This window comes from Xiphophorus hellerii, chromosome 13, assembly GCF_003331165.1.
Source record: "Xiphophorus hellerii strain 12219 chromosome 13, Xiphophorus_hellerii-4.1, whole genome shotgun sequence".
NCBI lineage: Eukaryota > Metazoa > Chordata > Actinopteri > Cyprinodontiformes > Poeciliidae > Xiphophorus > Xiphophorus hellerii.
The window spans coordinates 14,282,210-14,300,294 of record NC_045684.1 but is presented as its reverse complement, the minus strand read 5'-3'; the positions used below and the strand labels follow the sequence as shown (position 1 = coordinate 14,300,294).

General features: G+C 37.0%; 1 protein-coding gene across 6 annotated transcripts in view; it reads right to left on the bottom strand.

Annotated features, from left to right (window-relative positions):
* The window catches only part of csmd3b (CUB and Sushi multiple domains 3b), a 642,306-nt gene that overhangs the window by 168,898 nt on the left and 455,323 nt on the right, over positions 1 to 18,085 (bottom strand). For all 6 annotated transcript variants that reach the window (XM_032580262.1, XM_032580264.1, XM_032580265.1 and 3 more), the window contains one exon: positions 2,076 to 2,188. In XM_032580262.1, coding sequence (XP_032436153.1) covers positions 2,076 to 2,188 — 113 coding nt within the window. The remainder of the gene's footprint in view (positions 1 to 2,075; positions 2,189 to 18,085) is intronic.

Below are 18,085 nucleotides of genomic sequence, written 5' to 3'. Positions count from 1 at the left end.
CTAGAATTGGGATGAACTATACCACTATAACAAATTAGAGGTCAGTCATGGAACCAATATTAGAATTAGATTTTATTTCACATTTTGACTGAACACAGCATTTTCTTCTTATTATAGTTTATTATTATTATAGTAATTATAGTTTCTTGTGGATTCCCTTTGCTGCCTCTGCAAGACTCAGTTAAAATCTTGATTGGCACAGATTTTTTTTTCTTCACAGAAGTCCTCCCAGTGGTCAATTTGAAACCCAGGCAACATGTAGTGAGGTATCATCTGGGGTCATTTGCAACTTAATAAGCCCATCATAACCACAGGCTGGAAAATTATGCAGAGTTAATATAAAGTAACCACTGAATTAATTGAAGTTTCAGTTACTGTAATTGGTTTAATTGACCAGAGATCTGCTAGAAACAAGTGATGAATGCAAAGAAGAATATAAGGTTTCCTCAAGATGACTTTTTCATCTAAATGTTCTATGCAAATGCTCCTACTAAATGTGAGGAACTGCTTAAAACAGCACACCGTACAAGTTTTCATGAAAAGTGCCCTGCAAAATGTTAAAGGTTTTGGATATTGTTTCACAACCCAACCCTCCTTTACAATAGTCCTGCCTGCATGCCTCCCACTTCAAACAAAAAACATTGAAATGTTAAATAATTTTACATTTATTTGCTACTTTGGAATGCTCATTCCCACAAAAATACAAAAAGAACACTCATTTTTGTTTGCCACGCTAAAAATGATGAAAAAGTTCAAAGGGTGTGATTGCTTCTGCATTACAAGCATTCTGAGCAGCATTCAGGATTGAGTTGGCTCCTGTCAGTCTCCTCACTTGCTCATTTCTACTTCAAAAGCTGGTTACTCACATACCAAATTTTCATGTCAGAGAAGATTAGGAGGGAGAACGTGACTTATGCTTGTGAGAAGACTAATATAAGCCCAAAGACATTAAGATGCTGGCAGCAGCCTTTAGAAATGAGCAAAAGACTATAATTACTGTTTCAGAGAGAGAGAGCTATCTAAAAATACACTGGTGGGTAAGTAAAGGGGTGCTAGGAAGACAGGCGCTCACATTGCATCATTAATTGTAAATGAAATCAGTGTATTTAAATGTTGTCCTGACATTTAAAAAAATTGCAGGACAATAGACCATGGAAAAGCTGGCACGGAGAGTTAAAATAAATGTAAGTGGAGTGAGTGAAGGTATGAGGTGTGTCTCAGTGGAACGCAGTGAGATTCAGGTCAATGAATATATCTTTACGTTGTGTCTGCTGACCTGCAGGTCGAGTTTTGAAAGCCTATTAGAAAAAAAATACAGGGTTGCAGTTTATAAATAACTTAAGAAAATCTCATGCAAGAGACTAAGCTTTCATTACCAGACCACATTTCACCTTCTTTACCCTACTTTCCATCACTTTCACATAATACATGATTCTGCATTTTAATCACACCATGTGTGCTGCAGGTGCACTGCATGCCTCAGGCTAAGACAATAGCAATTTCTGAGTGACCTATAACGCTGCACGGATTTAAGAGGTGATTGGAGACTGAAATGAAAAGCTGGAAAATTAAGAAGGGGAATGAAAACAACAAGTGAAGTGTAAATAAAAACACTATCTGTTCCAGCCGTTCCGCAGAGCACAAATTCACCTCTCATTATCGCTGTTGGGAGACATGGCTGTTGCCAAATAAATTTCCAACTGCTTTCACCGTTTAGGGGCTGCATCAAAGAAAAGTAAAACTGTGTGCTTATGAGCATTTACCCAGGAGAAAACAAAAAGCTAACTATTTAAAACAAGGACAGAGAGGGAAGCAGCGAGATGAAAACAGGGAGAAAAGTGTTGTTGAGACAAAATGACTGGGTTCAAGAAGTGTGATTAAGAGGAGTTATTTGGAGGACTGAATTTCAAACAGAAACCAAACAAAACGGGAAAAGGAAACAAAACAAAAACCTTCTAAAAGTAAATTAAAAACCAAAAATAAAAGCTATTCATAAGCAGAGCGCTGTTAGCCGAAGTTAACCACCATGAGCATACTGTGTGCGGGTGCATTGAAATGATTTCGTCTGATCTTACCTTGATAATGTGCACTGAAACCTCGGTAACGGTGGTTGCTATCGGTCACAAAATGCAGTCGGAGCCAGTTCTTGCTGCTAACGATTGGAGAGGGGACGTTACTTCCCGACAACCTGAGGAAGACCAAAAAAATGTACTTATAAAATGAAACACACACACATTCCTACACAGGTAGGCAATAATTTTTAATCTAATCAGTTGTTTAATATCATTAAAAGACCCTAGGATACTTTAAGTTACAGAGTAACTTAAAAAGAATAGCAAGAAGAATAGTTGGCACCAAAACAAAAGAAACAACAAATGGCAAACAATAAGAACTAAATACCAATTTAGAACTACAGAGGCAGAGCAATTAACTAACCAATAAGTTGAAGACACATTAAACATAAAATTGAATTCACACATCCATCCCAGCAATATTTGTTTTGCCATCAATTGTCAATGCAAAAACTGAGGTGGCTTAGTTTATGCTCCAGAGTCAGTATTTTTCAAACCACCTGAAGCATCAAGAAAGGTAAAAGTAAGTTTTCTTCCTTTCTTTCTTCACCACAATCCTCTTTCTGATTTTGCTTTCTATGTATCTTTTCATGTAGGCACTTCTCCCTGTTACACTGTATTATTCATGTTTACAGCACTTCTTTCATTTTCCGCCAGGACATTATTACTCAGAGCACAATGTATGAATATTCAATTTGCTCCAATATTAAAACGGGAGTAAAACCATAAATCTACACAAAGCTCGTGAATGTGACATTTAAATATTTAACAATGTGCTCAGAAAGCATTTAACAACCCTAAGCTACAATATGAAGGTATAATCAGAAAATTGTTCCTTGGAGTAGCTGAAGGAAAGTTTAGTCTGAAAAGGTAGACATTCAGTACCTCCAGACCTGGGGGGGCTTCTTTTGAAATGCACCCACCGCAACGGCATTAGTCTCATGTATGAATGTTCATAAAGTATAAAATAAGACCATGGCACCTTTCCAACTACTTGTATGGATAATTAAAGTCTACAATGAAGCAAAGCTATTACTTTAGTGAAAACATGAGCAGAGAAGCTACCTGGTGTCTCATGAATCGTTCCCATGTGAACCATTTGTAATGCATTATTAAACCATCCATCTATGCTGATGGCTTCTGTTTCCAACTGTTAAGTGCTCTACAAAGATATCTGCTATAAAAGCATGTCATTGAAACCCAGAGGTATAGATTATTTTCAGAACTGCTGTATTTTTTAGGTGTTGTTGGTGTTCAATCAATTGATTCTAATGTAATGCGTAGAGTGTGAGGTTGCAATGTTTATTTTCAAGTATCTGACTGGAGAACTTTGTAGAAAAGTTGCATTTTTTGTGAAAATCTATATAGATGCATATATATATATAACTTGTCTGAAACAGTATTATGAGAAGCATTACTGTAACTGTGATATTTGGGAACAAGGAGAATATTTATTTTAAACATGCTGCCCTATGAAATTAGCCATAAATTCATATATAGCTAATTTCGCGTAAGAGCAAAAAAAACACTGCCCAGTCAAAAGGGAAAAAAGTCACATGGATTTAAGAAAATAGGTTCAAGCCTCCTATTGGATAATTACTGCAAAGGTGACTATTGTTCATCTGGGGACACGTTATTTAACCCCACCTGAAACAATGAGTAGCTTCTCATTATTAAAAGCCCTGTCAAAAGTCACTACCCATGGTCACTAAGAAATGCATTTGCATTTCCAAGCGTCAAAAATAGAAAACAGCTAAGGAGATTGCAAAAGCTACTAAAATTGGGTTAAGAATTGTCAGACGTATTATTAAAAACAGGAGGGAAACTGGAGGACCATCAAGGAAGAAAAAACAATCCTGAATGATTGTCATCAACAAATACTTAAACGTCTGCCGAAATCAAATATTAAAAAACCAACAGTAGAACTCAGAGTTTAATAGTGAAACTCGGAGCATTTCCACACACACAACTTTAATGTAACTTTGGGACTGAACAGCTGTGTAGCCATTAGAAAACCACTAATCAGTGAGACTAACCAGAAAAAACTACTCTAATTGGCAAGAAAGCATAAAGATTGGACTCTGGAGGAACAGAAGACGGTCTTTTGATCTGATGAGTCTAGAAGTACCCTGTTCCAGAGTGATAGGCACATCATCAGGGTAAGAAGAGAGGCATATGAAGGGATGCACACTGGCTACTACGCAAGCCGTAGGGAGCAGTGCTATGATCTGGGTTCGATCATCAACAAATGTGGGCAAACACTGATGTCAGCCAACTATCAAAATGTACTGAATGATCAGGATATTCCATCAATGGATTTTTCTCCTCCATGATGGTGTTCACTCGAAGAAGACAATGCCAGGAATTAACGGGCTGAAACTGTAAAAAAGACATAAGTTTTACACACAGTCTGAACCTAAACCCAATTGAGAATCTTTGGGATGTGATACAGAGGGAGTGCACAGCGACCGGACTCTCTCATAATCAACACAATATCTTGGGAAAAAATTCATGAAATACCAGCTAGAAAAAAACCCAACTTGTGACATTACAGAAGCTTACCAAAACAAGATGTAATTAAAAGTAAAGGAAGCTTAACACAATATTACAGAGTGACCTTTATGTTGGTGGCAAAATTTTTATTGTTTTCATTCAACCAAGAAGTATGTTTCTGAACAAGAACAAAGTTGATTCTTGTTCTGAAATATCAAACTTCAGGAAAGAAAATCAAGTGCCAAACTCCTGGAACTTAGTGGCAGTAATAAAATAACAAAAAAAAAATCCACTGTTTGAAGAACTGATGAATTGAACAACTACAACCGTTTTGAAAAGAAAAATCTTTTCTCAGAGCTCTGGGAGAGCGAACAGATTTTTCAGTTTTTGCAGAGTATGTACTCACTTTGAAAATGAATCACAAAACCAAAAATGTATCTCTGAAAATAAACAATGAATAAACAACTTTTTTTATGACAATATCTTTAAGTACTGGTTTTGTGTCTGTTTCTTTGAAAAGTTCAATGGGAAACTCTTTCTAGGACCTAACGAAGGTTTAAAGGTTAAACATAAGTCTGCACTACTGTCTAATGTACTTTTTGCTGTTTTTAAATGTGTTTGCTACCTCCTGCATTTCATTCAGGGCTACAATTATTGACGGTAGAATGGATTAAAGCAAAATACTAAGAGTGAGAGAGTCAGTTTTCTGTGTGTATATCTTGAGGACAGGAAGAGCCAGTGGAGAATTGCCAGAAGGCGCAAGAGAACATCACTGATTAAATACACTACTAAAAGAGTATCTCTTCCTCTCTCCATTTCTGTGTCCACCACCTTGCCATCCATCCATCCATCGTATACAGCAAAAATACAAGGGAAAAGGAGGAAGCAAATAAAGCGGCATGGGCTGAAAAGGGGGTAGGAGTAGGTATAGATCAATGAAGCTTAGACAGTGAGATACAGAAGGAGAAAGCCGTGTGAGGCTAGGAGGAGAGGGAAAACCAGGCAAACGATGACCGAGGTACATTACTTTGTCTGCTGGCTATTTAATTATTCATCTCAGTACCCAAGAACTGTAAAACAGAATCACACAAAACAAAAGGTGGCAGCTGATCCCAGCGTGGGTAATTTATAAATAGGAGATTAGGAAACATATTTAAGTTTAAATATTAATTTCCAACCACACCAAACACTTGACAATAAATATTATATAACATTAGCATTAGGAGCTGTGAACTTTTTGTGTTTGTTTTTCTTTCCCTCTGCTCCAAATTATCTTGAATTTATGACTGTTCACACAGAGGCATTTCTCTACAGGGACTTAAAATGCAAACCATAAGATCACAGTAGTGTTTATGCTTTACATTGTTTAGCAAGAGGGTAGTGGAAGGGTATGGGGCCTTAATCCAGTCCAATGCATGTGCATGAGCTATATTGTTTACCTAGCTTAGCTTGTAAAAACCTTATTGGCACTGCAATTCATTTTGACCTGGTTTGGTCCCTTCCAATGTATTCCTTTTGTAATAAATGTCCATAAATTTACAAATTTTAAGCAATCATATAATCACAGTTGCACTCAAGCAGCAGAAGCCCTTTCTCATTAAGTGCTGCTAACAAACGTTATTAAAATGACCAATACAAAACCTTCAAATGGTGCATAAAATGCATTCCACTGCTCCTCCTATTGGGAAAATACAACACAATGATCAAGATTTAATCAAGCCTACAGTCCTGGTGAGCAATTTTGTTGTGTGATGGTATAAAGAGAAAAATCTCCATCGACTCCCTGTGCTGATGCTAACTGGCATGCATCAGCACCTTTTTTTCCCCTGGGACAGGGCGGAGTTAAGCTGGTAAGAGGGTTTGGGGCTGCTGCTGACTCTGATTCATCTGCTGTTAAGTGTGGCAAAAGCTACAGAGTGCAAGTTAAATATTTAAAAACCTTGCTAACATTTCCCTTCACTGATTTAATGCTGGTGAAATGGAGGCTAACATCGGTCTGTGGTTAAGCTAGCTAAGTCAACAGGTTGATAATGACAGTTTACCCACCTGTCTGGGGAAAAAACTGGATTGCAAACTGACTCTTTCTTTTGTCTTAATTCTTTTTGAAAACCTGATTTAGTTATTTAAGCAGCATGCTTATCATCGCCGTCGTTCTCGTCTTCTACTGACTGCTACTAAACACTGCCAAGTGCGCTGAAGCAGGAACAAACCACTCCATCAGATAAGTAGGGGTGTTGTGTAAATATACTAGATTTACTTTTTGGTCTGGGAGTATTACCATTTAACTTTTACGGCCAAGAACAGATAAAAATAATGATATTATTAATTATTTTACTGACAGTACCCTTAATTTTTTTTTTATGTTATTAACATTGCTTTCTCCTTTGTTGGTGCCCATGTCGCACCCCTTCTGATGAGGTACTACTTTTGACATTCTCCTTACCTTTCGGGTGTGGCGATGTGGAGGGAGGGTGTATTTTGGATTAAAGAAAGTAAAGAGTTGCAAAAAAAAAGTGGTCGACAAAAATAAAATAATCCAAATGTATGTATTTTAAGATTCAATTTTTATGTATTTTCACAGACTACTAGCTAATTACCTACTAGTATCTCTTGAAACCAAGGCAAAATTACCAGATAAGCTGGTTAAAATACACTTCAACTCTTCCCTGAGTATCTAAAATAAACAGTAAACGGCCTGTAGTTACATAGTATTTTATAAAAGACCCCAAAGCATCACAGTACATTCAGTCATTCATCCATGCATGCACATGTTCACACATAAACTATTGGACTGTAGCTGGAGCAGTCTGACAGAGGCAAGGCTGCCATGCATCGTTGCCACTGGGTCCTCTGACCACGACCAGCAGCAGGCAAGTCTAGTGAAGTGTCTTGCCCAAAGACACAACAACAAAGTCAGACAAAGTGGGGATTCAAACCAGCAACCAACTAATTACAGGCAGTAGTGATGTCTACCACCATCACTACTGCCACTAAAATAACATTCAGTGACTGAAATTGTGGTAAAAGTTCTTCAGCATTTGCCATTATGTTGATAACCGTATTAGATGTTTTTACATTGGTACTTACTGTAGGTGTCTAATGATCTGCTGGAAGAATTTTGATCTTTGCAACCTCTTGATAGGTAAAATATTGACAAATTAGTCTTTGAAATATGGCACATAATTATGTTTCAAATTCATGTGATCGATGCCTCTGAAATTTCTTATTCTGATAGTTAATAAAAACTTTGGGTATTCATATACATTCTTAGTGTCTAACCTTTTTCATTATACAGCAGGGAAATGCCTCTTATACAGTCTGTCTTAATAGCCTTATCTATTTAAGACAGGTGGGGACTGCCATACACATACACAAGCAAACTCACACTTTGTGCGATAAGGAGAAACAGGAGAAAATGCATTTCAACACGAGTCCACACACACTCCTGCGGTGTGTACACACACACACCGCAGGAGTGTTGGACAGAATGTAGTACTATAGAGTCATCATCAACCAGCATAGAGAGACAAAAAAGTTATTCAGTTTTGTGTCCGTCTGCCTAATGCATGTACATTGTGCATGTATGCCGGGGTGTAATAGCGTGTGTGTGTGTTTATTTTAGCATTTCTCACCTGGTAAGACCCATTTTTCCAACAAACACTTACATTGTGAGGCCCTATCTCTCCTTGTGAGCCCCAAAGCCTGGGCCCCATAAGAAGAAGTGCTCTTGTTTGGGAAAGGGTTCGTTTTAGGACTAATGTGTGAATTGAGTACAGGTTTAGTGTAGGGTTAGGCACAGTGTTGTATAGTAACGAAGTAAAAATACTTCACTACTTTACTTAAGTATATTTTGGAGTACTTCATACTTTCCTGGAGTATGAAAATTTTTGATGACTTTCACTTTTACTTCACTATATTTCCGAACTTAATTGCGTACTTTTACTCCGATACATTTTCAATGTGTGGTTTAGTTACTCGTTACAAAAAAGCGAGAGAGAGAAACGCAAGTGTTTTGACCCCACCTACTGATTAGCAAGTAGCAAGTAGGCTACCGAACAAAGTGCCTGGGCTTGTTCATCACCACCAATAGGATACTTCTTCTTCTTCTTCTTTTCTATTATGGCGGATCACAAGCAACTTTAAGGTGCATACCGCCACCTACTGTACATGAGTGTGTAGAAGCATTACTTCATATCTATTAAATTCTACTTTTTAATTTTGTATTCTTAAGATAAATAAACAATGCTTTCCTTAATTTGTGAATATCTGTTATGTTTCCTTCATTTCCTAATATACCTTTAAGATTCCATTCATGCCCCATATTTCTAACTATTCTCTTTAATTCTTCCCTTTTGAGTTCATTTGACTTACAGTTCATCAATATGTGTTCTACATTTTCTTTCTCTCCACATCTCTCACATTTATCATTATTTTTCCTCCCTATTTTATAAAGCATGTCATTTAAGTAGGTATGACCTACTCTTAATCTACTAATTATTATTTCTTCTCTTCTGTTTCGTTCATTAATGCTTCGAATTCAAACTGACTTTTGTACTTCATATAATCTTCTTCCTTTCTTATCTTCATTCCACATTTTTTGCCATTTCTTGATTTCTTTACTTTTAATTAGGATACACCTGTTTCGCTTCTCCCATTAAACACAAAGCAAGTCTCGCAATCAGTAGCAGTCACATGGAAATTCTATCTTACAAAAACTCCCCGTCCAACTTGAAGAAACACATCGAGGTAACTTCTTATGAAATGGTTATAATCCTCGTGTTTCAGTAACTATAGCTTGGTCACTAGGCACTACTGTATTGTGAAATCTTGACCATAAATGAACTTTGTTTGGCATTGTTTCAGTTCCACACGTGGTGTATTTAGCTTAGGCCTAATGTTGACTGTAGCAGGCTACCTAGACTCCTCTGTTCAAGGGGGGACAGAAGCCATAGCGATAGCAATTTAGACTAAATTTAACGAATATAGGAAAGGCAAGCAAGTTCAAAACCAGGTTTACAGATGCCAATAAGCTGCATTTTCCTCCCAGTTCTTTTTTTCTTTTGCATAATGACCAGTTGTGTGCACCACCTACTGACTGTAGGATTGACTGATTCACTGATTTGTGAAGTAGAGTAATCGTAACAGCTCTTTTTCTTCATGTTGGCCGCATTTTCTGTACTATTTATTTTTCTCATTTTCAGCACTGACCTTACTTGAAGGGAAAACTTAAGGCTTACAAAAACTTTGTATTTTCTGTCCTGGAGGGTATACTAAGAAGCTGGTTCAGTTGTAAAGCCGGTTAAGTTAACCTTGTGCTATAGGTAAAGCACCTAATTTTCTTAACTAAATGATGCCTGCAGGTATATCTATTAGCAGGTTTAATTTTGCCTGCACTTGGTTGTGTACATTATTTTAAGTGTATTTGACAAGTTTACCAAAATATAAAAAATGTCATTCAAACTGCATTTGCTTTGTTTTACTTTTTACTTGTACTTTTCATTACATTACTTGAGTACATCCATTTTTACAGTAATTTCCATACTTAAGTACAAGAAGTTTCAAATACTTTAAGACTTTTACTCAAGTAACATTTCAGTCAGTGACTTCGACTTTTACCAAAGTCATATTTTGGAGAGGTACTTGTACTTTTACTTGACTCTGAGATTTCAGTACTTTATACAACACTGGTTAGGCATGTACTGGCAATGATTAGGTTTAGAGTAAGAGTCAGGGTTAGGCTGTAGAAATGAATGAAAAGAGAATGGAATTCAATGCAAAGTCCTTGTGAAGGTAGAAAGACATACTATAGGGGTGTGTGCGCGTGTGTGTGGATGTGTCCGGGCTTGCGTAAGCATGCCTGCTGTGTCACTCTCCATCAATCTCAAGTGGGCAGGGAGTAATCAGTGTTCACAACAGGACCATGCTCTGTCCCTCCCTCCCCTCTCTGTTATCTCATCTAAAATTTTCTCCTCCTCCCTGTTCGCCTCCTCACCGGTTTGTCAGGGTGAATGATCCAGGTGTTTTAAAAGTGAGCTGTTCATAATAAAGCCTAAAATAAAGCAGAAGTGGGTGACTAAAGATTTGCCCCCGTCACCCCCAAAACAATAATAACTTTGAATCAAGATTATATAAATTCATTGATGTCCAAATGGCAAAAAAATTGGACATCAACTTTACAGGGCTGGACAATATTATTTAAATAACATTCCTCATACAATTATAATGACAACATACAGTAGCTCGTCATTCATTACCTGAAATAATCTTAAGGCAGTTTTGGACCCTAAATATTCCTGGTCATGATGAAAGTTTTCAATAACACAGCTGGGATTCTCTAAATTGAGAGATATCAATTTAAATAATGAGTTAAAAGGCTCATTATTTCTAAGTCTTGGGCTCTATGTTTTAAAGAGAACTGGGGCAAATAGCGTGACTAGCTAGCACCTTTGCCCTGTTTCCTTCTTTCCCATTTTGAAGATTGGATAACAAAGACTGACCTCAACATAACATTATATATTTACCCAACAGACTAGAGATATTAACTGAATGAAAAGTTCCTACACTGAAACATGACCATGATAAGAATTATTTAAACAGCTACAATAATGATAAACTAACATTGATGTCTGTAAATCTTCAAAACTGGTAATATAGGATTTGCTACTTTTCCTTGTAAAACGAATTATTCCCCCTTCTGGATCCATTTCAGTGCTGGGTTTACATTTCAAAATATAATAATTAAACAGTTGTGCAACTTAATGTAACCAGTATAATAATTAGGCTCATTTTGATCATTTGAAAGTTCTACTTTTCAAGAAATATTTGTGTTTGTATAACTGACTCAAAAAGACTGAAACGTTTTAGGTTACATTTTTGTGTCACTTTTGTCCTTCTCACAGAAAACACTGTTCATAGTTTTATTCCATCCACCTATCTATACTACAACTAATGAACAGAAAAAATAATATTAAAAATGCTGCACTAAATAATTATATTCTAATTAGAGACTTTAATTTGCCAAAGTTTTCACTGTGAGGTAATATCCCTGAAATTGAACAAGATGAAATATTGCAAAGCTTTTTATATTCCTCTAGTTAGGGTGCTAGTTATTTTAGAAGGTGCTATATCTTTGCTTTATAAATTGATTTTACTTTTTCAAAGTTTATGGCCCAACAACTGTACTGTGTACATCAAGTCTTTCAAATTATTTAGAATTTGCTTATAGTAACATGGTTTTAACTAATATTGCAGATTTTCATGTTTATACCTCTTATTTAAAACATTTAAAATAAGAGGAACATTGTACTAGAAATTGGGGACAATATAGAAAAGACCTTAGCTCTTTGGGAACCACCTCACTGGTTCTTATGTAGTTTTCACATGTCAAACTGCTTGAAAACTGTATAAAAATGTGACATATTTTATCCTTTGAGGGTAGAAGCTGTATGTATGAATAATTTATGGAGTTAAGTGACTTAACATTAATTCTCCAGAATATTGCCATGTACTTGGCTGAAAATAAGAAAAATTGCAGTCAAGACCCAATGAAAAATATCTGAATCTCATTAGACAGCTCAGGACCAACGTTGTATTGGTGAAGTACTTTAATGTAAAAAAAAAAGTAGAATCTATCCATCAATTTTCTAACACCCTTGTCCCTAGTGGGATTGGGAGGGCTGCTATCTGCAGCTAACGTTCCGGGCGAGAGACGGGGTTCATCCTGGACAGGTCGCCAGTCTGTCTCAGGGCAACACAGAAACAGACAGGACAATCAACCATGCACACACACACCTAGGGAGAATTTAGAGAGACCAATTAACCTAACAGTCATGTTTTTGGACTGTGAGAGGAAGCCGGAGTACCCAGAGAGAACCCACGCATGCACCAGGAGAACATGCAAACTCCGTGCAGAAAGACCCCGGACCAGGAATAAAACCTAGGAGCTTCTTGCTGCAAGGCAACAGTGCTACCAACTGCGCCTCTGTGCAGCCCAAAAAATAAATAAATAGTAAAAGAGCTCAAATATCTTGTTGCCATGTTGATACTATCATCCCTAAAAATAAGCATAACAAGACTAAAATACATAAATAAACTAAAATAAGTTGAAATATTACTTCACTGATTCAACTGCATTATGATTTTGACTTCAGGCGCAATTAAAAACAGCAACGTATGTATGACGGTGGAACTAATTGGCTGTGGCTTAAGCTGGCTACACATTACGCTTCATCAGTCTTCCCCTTCTGGCCAGGTCCCTCTGGTTTGACTTAGCAACTCCTGGAAAAGGTTATTTTCAGTGGGAATGGGAAATATCAGTTTTACTGCTGACTCACAGGTGACCTGTGAAAAAAATCCTCCCTGCAGTGATGACATGAGTTCACTGTAATTAATGTTAACCAGATAAATTACCAGCCAATCGGAAAAACAACAATAATATGACTTCAGTGAATCTTACATTCATAATCCAATTAAGATTTTACGTACAAAAATATTTTACAGACTTTTTTTTGATATGCCAACACAAAAGAATGCATAACTGTGACAAAAAACCTAAAAGGATATAAGAATATGTAAAAATGTAGAAACTGTGCCCTACCTTTATATTCAGCCTACTAGTACTCTAATAACTCAAAGATAAAATACAAGAAATTGTCTTCAGAAGTCACTTAATTGGCAAACAGTAATCTTTGGCACAAACTGCAGCGTTTGTGAGGAAATGACCTAGTTTTAGTTTTTCCATTTTTCTTATCTTATGCTGATGAGTATAACCTGACTTTGTTTGCATAAACTCTAATCTAATTATCACACACTAATCTAATTACAGACTTTACTTTGATTCTAAGAGTAATTTCATTAAGCTGTTTACATGCCTGGCAGACACAGATTTATCTTAATATGCTCATCTTAATACAATATCACATCCTGAGTTGACTGAATTAATCAAGTTTTGTTTTTCGTTTGTCTCAAGTCAAAAACTACATGTGAAATGTTCTTATACAACAAAATAGACAGTTCTGCTTTAAACTGTTTCCTGCAGGTTTTACAGAAAGAATCCAGTTAAGACCAAATTTAAGATGGTGGTGCCAGTTACTGAAAAAGACAGTTGCTCTAAAAATTAACACTTGCATATACTGGACAATCTGGTCACAGAAGAAAAAAATTCAGATGGACAGATTAAGTCAGCGTATGGTGTTTACATCCCCAATCAACCTCCTTATGTAGCTAATTTTTTCAACTCTTCATATTGTAACTATCTGAACAAACTTTTGTGACCTCGAGGAAACAGACTATGAGTTGGCTGCTCCGCTTGGCTTTTGTGGAGTTGGTACATGATCACAATTTTAGTTTCATGTGCAGATGGCAACTGTCAGTTTCCCAGTGACTGTCTGTCCTTCTGTGTTTTTCTCAACTCCTCTCAGTGTCCCCATCTCTTTGTGTCTACAACCTCTTTGCTCCCCCATGAGTCTCCTTGATGGCTTTTTCTTCCTGCATCTCCCTTTCCACTCGTCTTGTCCTGTCAGCTCTCATCTCCCCCACCTCTTGTCCCCGATTCTGCACCTCTGCTTTCCTTTCCACCTTGCCTTTCACCTTCTTACCTTCCGTCTTGTCCTCTTCTCTCCTGGCTCATGTTGTCACCCCAATTGCCCTTTTCGACTCCTCTTTCTGCTCATCCCTTTCTTATCCCCCGCATTTTTGTCTCTGCTTCTTGAACGTTCTTCTGAATGACCTGAGATTTTCTTCCTAAAACAAAGTGACACCCCTTTCACTATGCTCTAATTTGGCCCCTTCTTTCTTTTTGATGCTCTGTTGTGAGGTGCTTTCAGTAAAGAGTTTTACAATTTTCCCCAAACTGTCAAAGGTAAGTTATCACTGTGATATATTTATCAAGACATGCCTAGACAATAGCCTTATAGATCTAAATGAGACTTTGAGCGAGCCAAAATTGGATTTAAAAATTGACACCCTTGGAGAAACGATTTAAAGGTCACCGCTTTAACATGGAATCCCAGTGTTGCAAATAGATTCAGACGAAAATAGTCCACATTATGAACTTGTTTACAAGCTCTCTACAAGCTATGTCTTGTGAACATGGCTATAGCGTCCACCGTGTCTCTGAAACTGGTGGTAGATGTGATTTACAGATTTTAGAATACATAAATTCAAACAACATAAGCCTCTGTTTGCAATCAAGACAATATAAACCACATATAATATACAAGGCACAGCATGTGAAGTCTTGCCCAAGAACATAATTATGGAAGCAACCCACCAATTACAAGATCATTTCCTATCACCGTAACCATTGTCATGAGCTCAAGTGTAGTACACAGGGTGAGCAAAGACGTTACCACAGAATGGCTAACGCTCAATCAAAAAGGCTCTGGCAGTCAGCTCTTATCCTCACTGTTAATGAGTCTGATGGCTTGCAGGTGTGCAGGGGAACACCTGCAAGGTGATTCCATCCTCTGAATTAGAACCTGATCTCCATGGCACCTTTAAGTGGCTCCAGGAGCTCCAACACAACAAAAAGGACACACTACACACATACAACAAACCATGTTGCTAACCCCAATGAAGACAACTGTAAGAAATTGCCTGTGGTGCAACATGCAGTTCAACTTATTTGTTGAGATTCTTACAGAAAATAATACAATGAAAGCAGAAGTATTCAATTACACAATCACCAGAGTCCTAAAGTCTCTAAGTAAATTTGAATGCTTTGTGTCATTTACAAATGCTCATGTGTTTCCAAGGTGTTTCTGATTTTTTTTCAAAGTCATTGGTCTACTACTTATTTATACTTTGGAGAGACCCACAAGTCATTATGTTCTTGCAATAAGATGTCTGTTCAAGTCTGTTCAACATGTTCTGATCCATTTCTGAAGTCACGCAGTTCTACATAAAACGCAAGACAGGACCATTCACATGCTGCCTATATTTTCTCATTTTACTACATACTTCCTCATTTAGGTTTTCCAATTGCTAGAGTAATTTGGCTGTATCTACAACTTGCATGTAATGTATGGTTACATAAGGCTTTAATATTTCATGAACAGTAACAATGCTGTGATATATCCCCACCGGCTCAATTTGTTGGTGTTTCACCAGTTTTTAGATGCACTGTGAAATTTTACTTTGACCCACGTTCTGCTTACATTACGCTTTTCTCCAGGCTTGACTAATGTTTTCAAGGCATTTCTATCCTCATTAAACATTCAATGAATAAATATTTCAACAGGCATATTTGCTGTCTTCCGAGTCTTGCATTTCGCTAACCCATCAGAGCTCATAGATAGAAATACAAGTGCAGAGATGGGGATACCCATTTATGGCTAAGAATTCATTCATAAAGTTTGGAATAGATTAAAAAAAAATTCTGAAATATATGTCTAATCAATTGTATATGACAACATCTTTATGCACAATTTGACTCAAAAGTCAGGATCCTGGCTTGCTCTAAAACTTTGTGTGTTCTGGCTATATTGGAAGTAATCTGTTTATCTAGTGAGCAAGAAAAACAGCAAAGTTGTGCATTTCTGTCCAAGGTCACTGCTCCATTTCCGATTCGGGATGGTGCCGCTATCCCGGCATCCTTTCTGCCAGCAGCATTGATTAGCACTCGGCAAGCATAACATCACTCTCTCACACACAAACAAATGCACCCCCACCCACAAACACATGCACACACTCTTTGTCTTATATAGCCAGTTCTGATGCCATCTCTCAAAAGAATGCTAGTGGTCAACCAGATCACAAGCCCACAAACATGTACTGTTTTATGATGTTTTGCATAAAGCACAATAACAGAAAGAATAGCATGAAGCAGAGCCAAGCAAAACAAAAGGCAAATTTCTGGACAAGAGACAATGACAAATTTTTGATTGATGATTCAGGAGGTATTGGGTTTACTTCAGTGGAGCTAACCCGGACTTGTTCCAGTCACACAATACTTTGTGGTTTCTCTTCATTACATTAAACAATATAGGCAGCTTGGTCATTATTGTCAGAAGGAATTGGGATTGAGACAGGTAATTTCAGTTAAGACTGCGCTTTATAAACCCTTTAGTAAAAGTGACATTTATTGCATTTTATCCTTTTTAAATCTTCATTTAAAAGATTTAAAATTCAAAACAATAGTGGTCAACAAATGCAGCATGGAAAAAAACAGGGCTTCTTGAGAGATAGGAGAAATGTGAGGGTAATGTTTTGTACACATGGAGTTAAACACAAAATGATTTACATTTCAAGTAATTTCAATATTATCAACATGTTCGAAGTAAAATATTACCATTTTGGGATGGTTCAGAAAAAGTTCCAACTTGAATCTGACATATAATCTTTGAAGGAAACAAAAGATTGGGCTGACAGCAAGGAGGCCTTCCAGTTAAGAGTTGGATCTCTTCACAAAGGATGAATTATCATTGGGGTCATGAAATAGCTTTTAAGCAATTATAAGAAGCATTTTATTGCTTTAAGTTCAGTAAAGGCTTTTACATTAATTATTGAGAAGGGTATAGATAAAATCCAACATGCCAATTTTATTAAAATGCAAATAAAAAGCCCCTTTACATTATCTTATTACAATTTAGAAGATGCATGTTCCATTTCTATTAAAAATGCATATATTGGTTTAAATTCAAATCTGCCAGAGGTATAAATAAGTTTGGGTGGAACTGTTTCAATAATTACATTTACAAAGACGCGGCTAAATCAAATGCACAAACGCAATTGTTTATCAAAGTGTCAGGCAGCCATAAAGGACACAATGGTTTAACATTTCTTTTCCTCAGCAAGTTACATATGACAAGATTGACAAAAAAGGTGTTTTTCCAGGCCTTTCAGTGTCTTGCTGCAGTGAACAGAAAGACTACCATATCGAATGCTGAATTTGTCTAAGGCACTGTCAACATAATTAAGTTCACAGAAATAATGCACACAGAGGATAAAGAGTGTAGAAGTTGAAGCACACAGGGGGAACTCCCCATGGGCAATTTTGTAAAATACAACAAACCAGTTAATTTTGAGGTGAATTTGTAATGATGGTCAGCTTACAGAGGGATTTTGAGAACAACAGTTTAGCTACAAGACCCATCAACCTTTTGAGTTGAGCCATTGCATGCTGTTCTGTAAATGACATGAACATATCAAATATGGGTAGTGTAGTCAGTTAATAAAAAAGCATAGTAGAGGAAGTGAAAGGAAATGCATTCAAGGAGGATGCCAGTTTCACCTTAGACTTAGTAAAAGACATTGTTTAGTGAGAGTCTGAAAATATTCAGACTCTCACCGAGTATCTCTGGACAGGCAAAGTATCTCTGGACAAAGTATCTCTGGACAGGCTGAATGGTGCATAATGAAACCATTATACTACTCACTTCACTAGTGTAGGTACAGGGAAGGAGGATCAAACTATGTGGAACACCTCGAGAGAGAGGAAGGAAGTGAGAAATCGCTTTTTGTGAGATGTTTCTAGAACCAAGAAAGAGATTTACAAGAAATCGCGACCACAAACACATGCA